Below are 14,769 nucleotides of genomic sequence, written 5' to 3'. Positions count from 1 at the left end.
CGGACCCTGGGAGGTTGAGGCCACAGTGGTAACCACTACGGCAAAATTAAATCAAATCAAGAATTAAATCAATTAAATTAAATCAAAGCGTTAAAGTAAAAAAAAAAAAATCTATTTAGAATTCCAAAAAGGAATTCCAGGAAGCCCTGAGCATCATTCTCCAGTCCAGCAGGTGGCAGTAATGCACCACTAACAGGTCAGCCATTTACAAAAAAACGTTGACGATTAAGAAGAAGCTGGCGTGTTGGTGAATGAATGCTGGCAGCGTTGGAATATTTTGTCTGCTAGTTTTGTTATTTATTGCACGCCATAACCATTTTGTTTTACAAAACTAAAAAAAAAAAAAAAACATGGCAGGAAGTGCTGGAGAGTGGTGTCTGATGGAAAGTGACCCTGGAGTTTTCACAGAGCTGATAAAAGGCTTTGGTAAGCCCTGCTGCTATAGTAACACACACACAAAACTAGCTAGCATCGGTTAATAATCCACACTTTACCCGTTAAAAGGGAGTGTCCTGCAGTGATTATAATAACCTTCATGAGCTATTCGTCTATTGTTTTTCCTGTTTACGTGATGATGGCGCTGACTAGCATGACAGCTAATATCCTTTTCCTAAACTCAGGCGCACTTGAAATAAAGCCGCTGATTAGTATGTGGCCTTCTGTTTTGTCTCGCTTTTTTTTTTTTATATATATATAAATGAAATTCAGTTTTATAATCGGCGTCTTATTGTTATCTCCTGGTTGATTCGTTTCCCGATTTTCGTCCATAATTAGCGGTGGATGCTGCCCGATTTGTACCACGCATGCGCAGTGTTCACACAGCTCTAACCAGGGCTGGACGGTTTGATAAAATAAAATCACATCGCAATTGTGATTAAAACTGTGATATTAAAATATTAAAAGTACAGTTTTGTATTCAAATCTATACATTTTATCTAACATCAAATGTGCAAGTGATCTCATTAAGAGGATGTTTGTCTTTTTTTGCGAATTTAATCCTCTCCAAAGTTCTAAAGGTGAAATGTCGTATTGCGAAACACATTTTCCCAGAGGAAATAATGTAAATGCAGACAATCCGCTCCAGCCAGCCTAAAATATTACTATCACAATTTCCAACACTATTATTATATTTTGCACATATGAAAAAATTTAGAAAAGGCATTTAAATAAAGTAAAATATGAAAAAAAACAGACATTAAACCTCACTTAACCCTAATTTATGATCATGATATAGTTAACAAGTTAGAACAAGATATTGTACATAGTAACAAGATAGTTATCAAACAAGTTTTTAACATTTCTCGCATGTATGCACAACCGGTTCGGCTCGGTTTGTTTGCTCGTATGCCGAAAATGCTTCATATGCGGAGACAAAATTCTTTCAAAATTTCAGTTCTTAAGCTGAAAATTTGTGATGTGGTGTATTTATATGTCTCAAAATTATGTAAAAAAAAAAAAAAAAAACTAAATAAAAATTATTGATAAACTCTATATGAAGTCCTGACTATGTCTAATATAACCTGTAATATATTGCACAGGTTCATATTGTGATTTAGTTTTTTATGCAATTAATTGCTCTAATTATAATGAACAAAAGTAAACTCGCTTTGATCATAATATTTACATTTAGGCATTTGGCAGACGCTCTTATCCAGAGCGACTTACAAAAAGTGCTTTAAAGTTTACATCACTGGATACATACTTACACTGGGTTAACTAGGTTAATAATATAAAAGGCTATAATGCAGTGTTTCCCACAGGTCTGAAATGTACTTGTGGTGGTAGCCGCCAGCATTACCTGCCAGTACAAACGGGGTCTACTGCATACGACAAACAACAAATACATACCTTTAACACATTGTTTTTAATTAATTCGATACAGTGGTTTGATTTAATCCGTTCCGGGGGCAATTTCTTAAGGGAAAAGTTTGAATTGTGAAATGCCTTTTTTCTGTAAAAAATAATGTAAATGCAGTCTTCACTAAATAAATAGGTAAACTCGCTGCATTTGACTTTCCACTGACACAAACAAATTTTGAACGGCTCCTGAACGTACACGTAAGTTAGCTGGCATTCGGTTCGGCTTTCTTCTTTCATATGTCAAAAATGCTTCATATTAGGCTATCTATGTAAATCAATTTTCAGTAGTGGTGAGATTTTAGGTGAAGGAGGCTCTAAGGAGAAGTAGGGCATCAGGATGGATCATGTTAGTCTGAAGAGCAGAAGGATCACTGGAGTATTGTTGTAACGTGAACACTAGTACTACAGTATGATGGTGAAAAAAAAGGGGGTCAAAAAAATCTATTAAATGCTTATAATCTTCCAGTTCTTCATACTATGCTTATTTGTGTTTTTGATTGGGTTATTGTGTTTTATGTTAATACATAGTACAATGTATTTTTACACAGTCATGTTAGATTACTAACATTTAAGTTATTTCATTGTTAAAAAATCAAGTGTTAAAATTGAGCCCCAGACAAAATAAAAATAAATATTAAAAAACAGAAATTCTGCAGCCAAAATCAAATTGTTCATTTTAGGTCAAGCATAAATGTTTAAAGCTGGTTTATGTTTTTTTTTCTTTCCCTAATGTTAGGATGCAAAGGAGCACAAGTTGAAGAAATATGGAGCATGGAGCCAGAGAACTTTCAAAATCTCAAGTAAGAATTAATCTATAGTGAATACTGTTGTAAATATTCAGACATGCCAACTGGGAATGCTGAAACACACTTCTCTTTAAGTGTCGCACTGATGATAACTGAAGGTGCTCCAGTTGATCGGCCAGTTTTGAGCTTGATCGTCTGATCATCTTCAGGTATATCGGATTCCTTGTGATCACGCACATGCACAAAGGAAAATTCACTATATTGTCTGTAGAATCCTGCTCCAGCAATCCCCATCCAGAGGTTTTTGAGAGATTTTGTGAAAATCTGCTGAAAAGCAGCTGGCCAATGAGAGTGGAGCACTGTAATACCCACACATCCACAAATGAGATTTGGGTCAGAACTGCAAGTGAAAACCTTTGGCAGCAAAACTGAAATTTCACGACTTGAACTGGAGAAAAGAAAAAAAGTTTAAAATTTTTTAATTAACAAAATATAATCTCTTGATTCTGTATCTTATGTGTTCTAGACCAGTTCACGGCTTAATATTTCTCTTTAAATGGCAACCTGGTGAGGAACCAGCTGGCTCCATCGTACAGGACTCAAGACTCGACCAGATCTTTTTTGCCAAGCAGGTACATTATGGCAGACTGTGTGCAGTTATATTACTACACTGTTCAGCTCCGATTGTCAGAAAGTTAGACAGTGTTTTGGCCACAAGGTTTATATTAGTTTGCTTATATTGTTTCTGCATTTATGTAAGGCTAATCACCCATGTGAAGTTAATAGTAGCTGCTTTTTAGGCTGTAACAAAATACATTTTTTTTGGTAATAAATGTGGGGCTTGTCATGTGCTATGTACTGTAAGGTCAAAATAAAGGTCTCTATTTCAGAATAATCAAATTATTGGGCTGCATCACGCAAAGATTTGAAATGACTGGAACTGTGTTAAGAACCCTTCAACACATTATCAGAGTCCCGAAGGATGGTAGTGAATCGTCAATTTTGTGGAAGAAATGTGGTCCGAAAAAATCATAAATGGAGATCGCATACACGCTTAAAGTTGCATGGTATAAAAATTAAGTCAAAACCAGAGCTATGTTTAATAATGAAAGTAAGATTATTTCCATACGCACACAATGTGACAAGAACTTCAACAAGGTTTCAAGTTTCAACAACTGTGTGGCCTTATAAACAACTAGTTAGTGAGACTCATCAGAACATTTATTTTTTTTAGTTTGCTGTGGGGAGCCTAAAGATTTAACTTTGGAGCAATTGAAAAAGGTTATGTGGTCTGCTGAATCCAGATTGAGCCTATTCCAGAGCGATGGGCATGTCAGGGTAAGAAGGGAGCGCATGAAGCGGTGTACCCATCATGCATAGTGGCCACTTTACAAGCCTCTGGAGGCAGTGTTATGATCTGGGGTTGCTTCAGCAATGTTACGTGGCAATAAAAATTAAGTCAGTCGATAATCTGAATGACGCTCAGTGGAGTATTATTATGGCAAAGCCATATTCCAGGACTCGGATTGTTAGAGTGGCCATATTGTGTTCTGTAATCAGTGCTTTCAGTTTATGTACTATGACAATTAAATGATTCAGCTTTCTTTAAATTCTCTGGGTTTTAGGTAATCAACAACGCTTGTGCGACCCAAGCAATAGTCAGTGTACTACTAAACTGCTCTCATCCTGACATTCACCTTGGTGAAACACTGACAGAGTTCAGAGAGTTCTCACAAAGCTTTGATGCTGCAGTAAGTTGAATGTTTATTATTATTTTTTTTTATTCATTTGACATATGAACTGTTGGAAAGACAGTTGATAGATTCAACACTGCCAGTATATATATCCTACTATAAAGGGTCTAAGATCTACTTGGATCTAGACCTCAGTAATATTTTAATATTTTGCTGCTTGAAGACTCCAATTCCTGGCTAATGCAACTCTCAATTAAATGCATCAAGTCAAGTACGCTATTATTGCAATTTCTACCATATATACCATAGCAGATGGAAAGTTTATAACAGCAAATATGAGACACTACTAAGTATAGAGGAGAATGCAGTATTCAAAAACTTCTTCAGAGAGCTGCATGACACACCTCCATCCCCATCACAGCAAAAGGGCTGCTAGGTTACAGTTTTTAAGTACTTGCGATGTACTTACATAGTTGGAAATGTATTATTTTTATCTGAATACACATACATTTGTCCTAATTAATATATTGTTTTTCTTTATCAGATGAAAGGCCTTGCTCTCAGTAACTCTGAAGTAATTCGACAAGTTCACAACAGCTTTGCCAGGTAAAATATCTCAACTTACTTAAACCAACACTAATCCAAACGTAGCCAATGACTTTAGTATGTAAAATGGATGCTGTAAAATCAGAGGGATTTTGTCATTTTTATGATAGTACATGTATAAAATTGAGAAATTAGACAGTGTTTGTGTATAATGTATACACTGACCAGCTAGTATTTTTATATTCCCCCAATTATATTTTGTTCATTTCAGTCAAGTTTAATTTTCAGTCCATTTCTGTAGATGTTCTCACTAAGGCAATTTGATGGGGGAAAAAAAATTGATTTTAGACACATTATGCCATTGCAATTTAAGCTTCGATAGGTAGATGTTAAATGTATCCTTAATATAAATTCATCATATTTGTTGACATGCTGATGATAACTATATTTCATTCTTTTACTTTCTCACTCACTCATCATCTGTACTCTTTATTCAATTCAATTAAATTTTATTTGTATAGTGCTTTTAACAATTGCCATTGTCCCAAAGCAGCTTTACACAATCAAAAGAATTATTTATCCCGTATACAGGGTCATGGGGGGGGGGGGCCTGGAGCCTATCCCAGGGGACTTTTCGGCACTCATTTTTTATTTTAGTCCTGGGATATCTTATTTTTGTTTAGTCAAGGTTTAGCCGACTAAGGTCTAGAAATTTTAGTCTAGTTTTAGTCTATGAAAACATATTTTATCAATAAGAATATTATTATTATTTTTATTATTTTTACCAAAACAACAGCAGTGGTACAGGTATCTCGACGACAGGCAAAATTTTGTAAAACATTCTAATGGCTATAAATGCTTAAATGCCAAGACAAAAATAAAAACAAATCACAAACCAAGTTTAGGAAGGCAAAGTCAATGAGGACCCTCAAGAAAGTTCCAGAGAGAGGACCAAATTTGCCAGAACACCCCAGATTTTTGATGCAAGTCATAAGTTAATTTTTCCAGTGGTAAAAGTGTGGTTACCTGACTCGAAGGTATCTGAGCAATTGACTATAGTAATAATATACATTTTTTGGCCAAACATATACAGAAATTCAATACACATTCTCTATCAGAGTCAAGACACAGTTCCACTGTACAATTCAAGAGATATACTTTTGGGGACAAAGCAAATGTCTTTCCAATAATTTGTTTTTAACGATTTTGTGAATCTCTTTCCAGTACATTTTGATTTTGTCACAATCCCAAAACACGTGCATCACTGTGCCAATCTCCATGTTACATTTAAAGCATAGGGGAGAACAATTAAATTTAATTCAATTTTATTTGTATAGCGCTTTTAGCAATTTTCATTGCCGCAAACACAGCTTTACACAGTCAAAAGAATTATATAAGTTTTTATGAAATGTGAATTTGTATGAATCAAAATGGTCAGTTTGTCCCTGGTGAGCAAGCCGAGGGCGACAGTGGCAAGGAAAAACTCCCTGAGATGGTAATAGGAAGAAACCTTGAGAGGAACCAGACTCAACAGGGAACCCATCCTCATTTGGGTGAAACAGAAAGCAGTAAATGATCTGCATTTATACAGTGTGTAAGGTGGTAGGCAGTTCAGCTATAATAGCTGATGTTAATTGTGAAATATTCTATAGAGGCGAACTGGGGTTAAATAAGTTCTATGAATACATTTAAAGTTTTGTTCATGAACCGAAATTGAAGCACTTTTGGGAAAGATATTTGAGCAGACAGATAGCCACTCCTCATCACTGAAAATAGACCCCAAGTCCTTTTCCCATGTCATCCTTAAGGAGTCAAAGGTCGAAGGACCGACATTGGACAACAATGCATATAATTTTTTTTTTAAGGGCATGAAGAGAAAAGCTTTTTTTTTATTTCAGTAAGATCAAATCATATATTACCTTCTTTTAACTGCAACTCTAAAAAGTGTCGTATTTGGAGGAATTTTTTTAAATCTTTACTGGGCAGACTAAATTCCTTTCTTAACTCCTGAAATGATCTCATTTGGCCATCATCAAATAAGTGACCTAATTTAGACACTTCTCTTCACCTCCAAGTCAAAAAGCCAATGCTCTGTATGGAAGTTGGAAAATCAAGATTAAACGCAATTGGAGACTTAAGAGACAACTTGTCTGAAATGGTTAAATATTTCTTAATATCCTTCCATAATAAGATTATTTTAATTAATTAATTAACCCTACAGTCAGTCTATAACACCACTGCCATTTGAATTTAACTAACATAGATTGTCAATTATATAGCAGTAAACTGGTTACAGGACCATGGGCACCCAATTCTGGCCGAGGCAGAATATTAGAACACCCAGTGCCTCAAAGACCCACCACACTGTTTTAGCGTGCAGTTTATATTATATTTAAATTTCTAAGTGTTGTTGCACAAGTAGGAGACCACAGAATATTGTAAGAATACAAGAATATTGATCATCATAAAACGGTAAATACTTTCTCAATTTCTTATCAGGCAGCAGATGTTCGAGTTTGATGCAAAGTCATCAGCAAAGGATGAAGATGCTTTCCATTTTGTGAGCTACGTGCCTGTCAATGGTAGACTCTATGAATTAGATGGACTACGCGAAGGACCTATTGACCTCGGTAAAGTTTCAGAGCTAACGTTACTTGTTTGATGTTTTTTTATTACTGTGGCACATTATAGCAAATATTCATAAGTTGTTTTACAAATCTCATCTAAATATAATATACTAAATGATGCTGTTAATTTCAGTGTAAAAAATAAAATTATTGAAAATTTGATAGCTCCTTAAATCTGGTTAATCTGTTACCAGTAGTTTTCTCGTAAATTTTTATTTTTTATATCACTGAGCTAGCAAGAGTCTCTGTTAAATAAATTACTTTCATTCAGGCACTTGCAACCAGGATGACTGGATCAATGCAGTTCGACCAGTTATTGAGAAAAGAATACAAAAGTAAGTGTTGCACCAAATTACAATTCTAAGTTCTTTTAAAGCGAATATATTGTTTTATTTTGTTCTTGCAATTATTGCTTATCAGATACAGTGAGGGAGAAATCCGTTTCAACTTAATGGCCATCGTGTCTGATCGTAAGATGATTTATGAGCGTAAAATTACAGAGCTACAGACTCACTTAACAGAGGTAAGATTTCCTGATGGGAAATGATTTTAAAATACTTTGTTCAGCTGTTCATTTCTTTAAACAATAATTTCCTTGTGATCACAGGAAGAGCCAATGGATACAGACCAAAGTGCTAATCTCCTGAGCTCCATCCAGTCGGAGATCGCCAAGTACCAGCTCCTGATTGAGGAGGAGAACCAGAAATTAAAAAAATATAAAGTATGTCTATATTCTCCCAGTTATATCTTCTTCATTTAAAAAAATAAAACTTGATTTTGACACATTATGCCATTGCAATTTAAACTTCGATAGGTGGATGTTAAATGTACCCTTAATATATGTATGTGGGCGAATAGCAAATAATGACGCAAATATTCTCTTTAGGGGGATGTTTGCCAATATTTCTTGACATGCCGATGATCACTACATTTCATTCTTTTACTCTCTTACTCACTCATCATCTGTACCTCTTTATCCTGTATACTGGGTCGCGGGGGGTCTGGAGCCTATCCCAGGAGACCTTTTGTCAACCATTTTTAATTTAAGTCTTAGTCCCAGGATAAATGTCACTGTTAGTTTTAGTCAATCCTATCCTATTTTTGTTTAGTCAAGGTTTAGCCGAGTAAGGTCTAGACATTTTAGTCTAGTTTTAGTCTATGAAAACACAACATTTTAGCAATAAGATTATTATTATTATTATTATTATTATTATTAATTAAGGCTATAGTCAGTCTACTCTAGCGAAAATCATTAGGTTAAGGATTATTTCCATTAAGACCATTAATGGTTAAGGACCATTAAGGATTTTCACAAAATAATTATCTTAACATTTAAAATGTTTTCATCTGATCTTTTCAGCTAATAATGTTTATTTTTAACATCACAACAACTGCTGCATGTCCATATTTTTTTTATCTACAACAGTAGGAGCATTATGGACAGTACAGTGTTTTGAAACTTTTTTTTTTTTTAAATATGAATTTACACATTTTTATTGTTTTTTCAGCGATTGTGTTTCCCACGCTGTTTGTCCTCCGATATTACGTCATATCGGCTTTTTTTCTCTGGTTCAATATGAAGAAAATCGGCCCAAATATCGGCTCTTCTAATTTGCCCGAGTAATGCTGATGTCATGACATAAAAATAAAGATGACTGAACTTGTATTTTTTTCAAACCGCATTTTAGTCTTGTCTTTTTCGTCAACAATATTGCATGCTAATTTCGTCACTGTCACTGTTCATTGATATCCGTGACGTCTCGTCATAGTCTCGCCTTAGTCAGAGTCAAAAAAAAAAAAAGGTCATCAGCGAATATGTTTTTTTTTTTTTTAATTATTTTCGTTGAAGAAATTCGCACTAGTGACAATCCATCACAGTTAATTCTCTTACCTTACAGACAACAGTCTATAGATTTTACACAGAATAATGTGGGATAAAAAAAAAAAAAAACAGGCAGTAAAGCAGCCAGTCTGCAGGACAGAATAGTCAAAGCTGTCAGGGAGGCTTAAATGACTTTTTTTTTTTCTTTCTTTTTTAAAAGATTGTCACTTGTTACTATAGTACTAATATATGTATATGTATGTATATATTTACTTTTATTAATGTAGATTGAAAACATCAGAAGAAAGCACAACTACCTCCCCTTCATCATGGAACTGTTGAAGACTCTTGCTGAATATCAGCAACTGATGCCATTGGTGGAAAAGGTATGTTTAAAATCTTTGACTATTAGAGCTGGGTGTTATGAGAAAATACATATTATTAAATAATTATAAATGATATTATATAGAACAATCGTTAAACACATTTCTCTGATGCATGATATGTATTATAGTATGCAGGTTTGTTCACAAATTTGCTCCTAGTCGTGCAGCAGTGTTTCAACAAATTTTATAACTTTTAATACTTTTGTTCATTATTAAAAATTTTTTTATATATGCTTGCAATTTAAATAAACTTAAACAATAAATGTACGTTTCTTGATGGTTGTTATACACTTGTCCTTTACTCCTTGCATTGAGCCAATTACAACCGCTAATAACCGAGCATCTCTTCGCTTCTGATACACAGATATTGGTAGACATATTTGGGTATCTTCATCCATCACTGTGTGAATGTCTTATCTTTTATATGTATTTTTAAACATATTCTGTTAACTTTCCGAATTCTCATATTCTTCATCTGCCTGTTTTGCGGTGCGACAGAAGCGAGTTTTTTTTTTTTTTTTTTTTTTAATATATCATTTGCTCAACTTTTATACATATAATAAAAAGAAAAACTATTTCTTAATTGACACTTAATGCTGAAGTGTTTTTTTTTTTTTTTTTATAAAATCTACTATAAAGAAAAAATATTAGCAAAGAAGTAATTTTCTTTTCTAATTTTAATTCTAGGACTAATGAAACACAATTACTTAAAACAACAATTATTTCACTCTCATTTTCTCATGTGTGTTGTGAGGTAAAGGTTTCTGGATTTATAATGCAGTTGCACACTGAGAGCATCAAATACATTTTAGTTTTAATTTTCTTTTATCATGTTTGTCCCTAATGTACACAGTCAAAAAATGTAGTTAGGACTTTCTAAACTTTGACCAGAACATTAACACTTAAAGTGGCTTAACAATAAGACTAAACACATTCTTTGTTGTTGTGTTTTCCCTCAACAGGCCAAGGAAAAGCAAAGTGCCAAAAAGATTCAAGAAGCAAAGTAGAAACAACAGACTTTACAGTACTTTGTGTAATTTTTCACAATATTACTCAATCTACTTTTGCCATCTGTAACAATATTAATGACACCTGGAAACTCAACTCATGTGTGGCACTTAATGTGATGTTTAAGACTTCATGTTTGCATGCAGAAAGATGTTGAAATAAACCTGTCTTATTTTCATACAAGTGCTATTGTTGGTCAGAACTAGTGTGGTTTTATTTATTTATTTAGCCAACAGACATGCAAATCAGAAATTATTTATAAAATGGAAATTATTTTCTGTGTCTATGAAACTAATCTATGGAATATTGATTGAAATGTTATTACGATATACATTTTTACATAAAAACCTTTAACGTTAAACTATACTCTTTTTGCCTATTACACAAAATATTTTACATTTCTAAGACAATTTAACACATTTTAAACCTTGCAAGTCTTAATTTTGATGCTAAAATATTATTTATGGAAATCAAGAGTCACCACACGTTATGATACTCGGTTGCAACTTTGATTAATATTGTGATTCTGTATCATGATTTAATACATTCCTTGTATCCATATGTCATTATTTCAGATTTTAGAATATTGAGCCTTTAAAAAAAGAATTTGTAACTTAAGTTTTATGCCTTAGCTTTATTCAGCAGCTTCACAACAAAATTTCACATTACAAACAATTAAATGTAGTCCTTTCCCTATAACATTAGTTTTCTCATGTAAAAAACAAACAAAAAAAAAAAAACAAGGGCAGCATTCAAACAATACTAAAGTGCTTCAAATAAAACACTTGTAACATTTAACTTAAAATTAAATCCAACAAAAAGCTACATTTTTACTAAGCAGCACTGTCATCCACCATAATTATTATTTTTAAAAGGACTAGGCAAATAATTTACTCCCACCACGCGGGCTTCTTATGCTTGTGTTTTAAGATTAATTAGCGCTCACTGTTTTAAGACTGGTATAAGTGTGTGTAATGATTTAGTTTCGAGACTAATTCACTGGCAGTGTATGGAGAAAAAGGCATGCAAAATGCAACTTTTGATAACAATGTCAAAAAAAATTTTCTGTTGCACCACTTAGAAGCTTGTGTACTCAGCACAGAATCGGTTATATCCAAGGCTGATCAAGCTGAAAAACAGCTAAATCTGGTCACTTGCTGATCGACAATGCAGCTCTATTATAAAGATAATAAATATTTTTTTTAAATTTTGGAGTCTGTGATATGGTGATATGTGAATCTGCACACAAAAGAATCACAATTCATAACTACCATATAATTTCCCCCCCAATCTCTATAATTTATGGCCGAATGTATGAAATGTAGAAATTTCAGGTTTGTCATGTTCACAAACATCTCTATGGCAATTTAAATGCTTGAACAAAAGTTTACACGGTAGTAAAATAAATAGGTGTGTGCAGTTGTAGTATCTGAACAGTCCAATAGATGAATTAACAAAGTTAATTATAATGAAAAAAAAATAGCTAATTAAAAGTCATGTGTAATAAATGCTATATACACCAATTTCCCATAACACTCTATTGACCGCAGAAGTGAAAAACACTGGAACCTATCATAGCGGTGGAAAATGGGTGTCAGGATCTGTACAACTTTGACAAAGGACAGATTGTGATGTCTAGACAACTGGGTCAGAGTGTTACCAAAATGTCAGGGTTTATGTGGTGGTCCACTTATGCAGTGCCAGGGTCTTGGGCACTTAAAGCTCACTAATCTACGTACTTGTGGAATGAAGGTTAGTTCATTGTGTCTGATCTTACAGAAGAGCTACTGTTCCATATTGATGAAAAAGTTAATGCTGCGTTCAGTATACCTGGATGTTTTAGAAAACTACTGTTTAGGAATTGCAGCTATTTTTGCACATTCCCTCCATGTTTTTTTGGCTCAAAAGAAACTGGAAAAACTAACAATCATAAATATTAGATTGTTTTTTTTTTAAATACTTTGTAGGCAATGACTACCTAAATTCCCCAAATTATGTAATTCCTCCTTGAGCAGCTTTACCTGGCCTTTACTGCAGTCGCCTGCGGTTCCTACTTGTTTGTGGGTCTTTTTGCTTTCAAATTTGCCTTGTAAATAAAAAACCAGCTAAGTTGGTTTGAGGTCGGATAACTTTAATAAAATTCCATTTGTTTGCATTTGGTTGCTTTCACATTGCATATATCTTTACTTTGAAGTGATTTCCTTTATAAGTTTTTTAGCATTCTACTATCTTTTTTTTTATCTCAACAAAAAGTAGAATTGCTACTTTTATCACCAGTCAGATCACCAGTAAACACCAATGAGCCAGTTCCACTGTCAGGCATTTACACAATGCCATTACACTGCTGCCACCATGATTGCCAGATGATGCTTTGGGGTATTTTGAGCACTTGGACAGTGCTATCTATTTGCTCCTGAGTGGTTTTGACTTGGCTGGTTAATGTGAAAAAGATGTGATGGTCCATTTTAGGTGTCTCCCAAAGCTTTTAAGGTTTTGCTGCTCTTACCAGTGCCTTATTTATTTTTAAGAATGTATTGTGGCGTCATGGCTGTGGTGCAGTGGTGGTGGTGTGACGATGTAGTGAAGCATGATAGGCCCCAGAGGAGGTTATGGTTAGTGTGTGTTGCTGTGAGTTGGAAAAAAAAAACAACTACGTGTGTGTGTGTGTGTGTGTGTGTGTGTGTGTGTGTGTGTGTGTGTGTGTGTGAAACGTGCATACAAAGTTCAAATGCATGTGAGCGCATATGGTTTTGTTTTGAATTTGGAAATAAAACCTGACTTACAGTACCACACGGTCAGTAATTATTCATATTATCTTCAGGTGTCAATCCTTTCCCACTTGACCACTGCATACTTTAATTGCGTGCTTGACCACGCCCCTGACAGCACAATGTCTCTCCCTTTTAAGGTTATTAACTGGTTAGGAGTAGCAATAAAATAGCATTTAGGCAGAGATGCACATGTGGAGGAGAGACATTTTAGTAACATTGAGTGACACTGACCTCATAGGAGATACGTTATGACAAAAATGTAAAAAATATTTTTACATTGTGTATGGAATGAAACTGGTTCAATAACAAACATCTTGTATGCTGTATATAGAAATAATTAAGAAAAATTTTTGCCCTACTCTTACCTCTAAAAAAAGCGAATGGAGGTCCTGCACATACAGCATACGGGCTGTTCATTAAAGGACCAGTTACATACCACAAACAATTACATTTTTGTCCAACCATCTTTTGTGAGCTCCATGTAACTCAATTTTACTAAAACGTTTCTCCTCCACGCGCCTCTCGGCCTGAACACCATTTCCGTGCTACTCCTAACCAGTTAGGACACCTTTGAAGCTCTCCTACATTTTGAGAAATGTTGATTTTGGCCACTTAGGAGCGATTTCCTACTCTGCGAGGCTTAGTAAATACAGGTCTCAAATTTAAAAAGAGGAATGGCATACTTATAGTCTGTCGCTCTGGTAGCATGCGGAATCGTTTTCTACACGTAACCTGGCCACCACATTGTGTACTGTAATCAAAGCAAAAGGTGACTGAATGAAATCTTAAAGGATATGACTTTGTGTTTCAGCCAGGCAGTGTATTACTGTAATTATTGGCCAGCCAAGTCACATGACCTAATTCTCCATGTGAAATTGACAAGAGAAAGATGAGAAACACTTGACAAAGCATTACAGACAAGCTGTTTAGTTGCTATTAAAACAATCTAATCTTTAATAATGCCTGATTACCTACTTGCCATGCCATGTTTATTAAGTGATTTGTGTTAAAGATCCAGACAAAGTACATAAATGTACATACTTTTTCAGAATTTCTGTACTGTAAACCATATTAATTTTTTATTGATTTTAGAAAATATTGTAATATTTTGAAATACTGGATTTTGATGTGTTGTTTGTAATTTTTTTTATTAAAACATTAGATGACAGTCAATAAGATGTTTTTCTTCCCCTCAGTGGAGAAATGCCCTATAATTAGCAATTTAGGAGATGTGATTGCAACAGGAAACACTGAAAAAGCAAACAATGGTGATGTTATCCACTTTGAATTTGAATCTCCTAAGATATTA

The 14,769-nt window shown here is 34.2% G+C and overlaps 1 protein-coding gene across 1 annotated transcript; it reads left to right on the top strand.

Annotated features, from left to right (window-relative positions):
- The first annotated feature begins 215 nt into the window (after nt 1–215).
- uchl5 (ubiquitin carboxyl-terminal hydrolase L5) lies at nt 216–10,878 on the top strand. The gene is made up of 11 exons (XM_053512521.1): nt 216–426; nt 2,597–2,660; nt 3,133–3,238; nt 4,232–4,357; nt 4,845–4,906; nt 7,346–7,476; nt 7,745–7,808; nt 7,894–7,996; nt 8,081–8,194; nt 9,583–9,681; nt 10,644–10,878. The coding sequence occupies exons 1-11, from the start codon at nt 351–353 to the stop codon at nt 10,686–10,688; spliced, it is 990 nt and encodes a 329-aa protein (XP_053368496.1). The 5' UTR covers nt 216–350; the 3' UTR covers nt 10,689–10,878.
- Nucleotides 10,879–14,769: the final 3,891 nt, after the last annotated feature.

The sequence above is a fragment of the Clarias gariepinus genome, chromosome 15 (assembly GCF_024256425.1).
Source record: "Clarias gariepinus isolate MV-2021 ecotype Netherlands chromosome 15, CGAR_prim_01v2, whole genome shotgun sequence".
Lineage (NCBI taxonomy): Eukaryota > Metazoa > Chordata > Actinopteri > Siluriformes > Clariidae > Clarias > Clarias gariepinus.
This window is presented reverse-complemented; position numbering and strand designations above follow the sequence as displayed.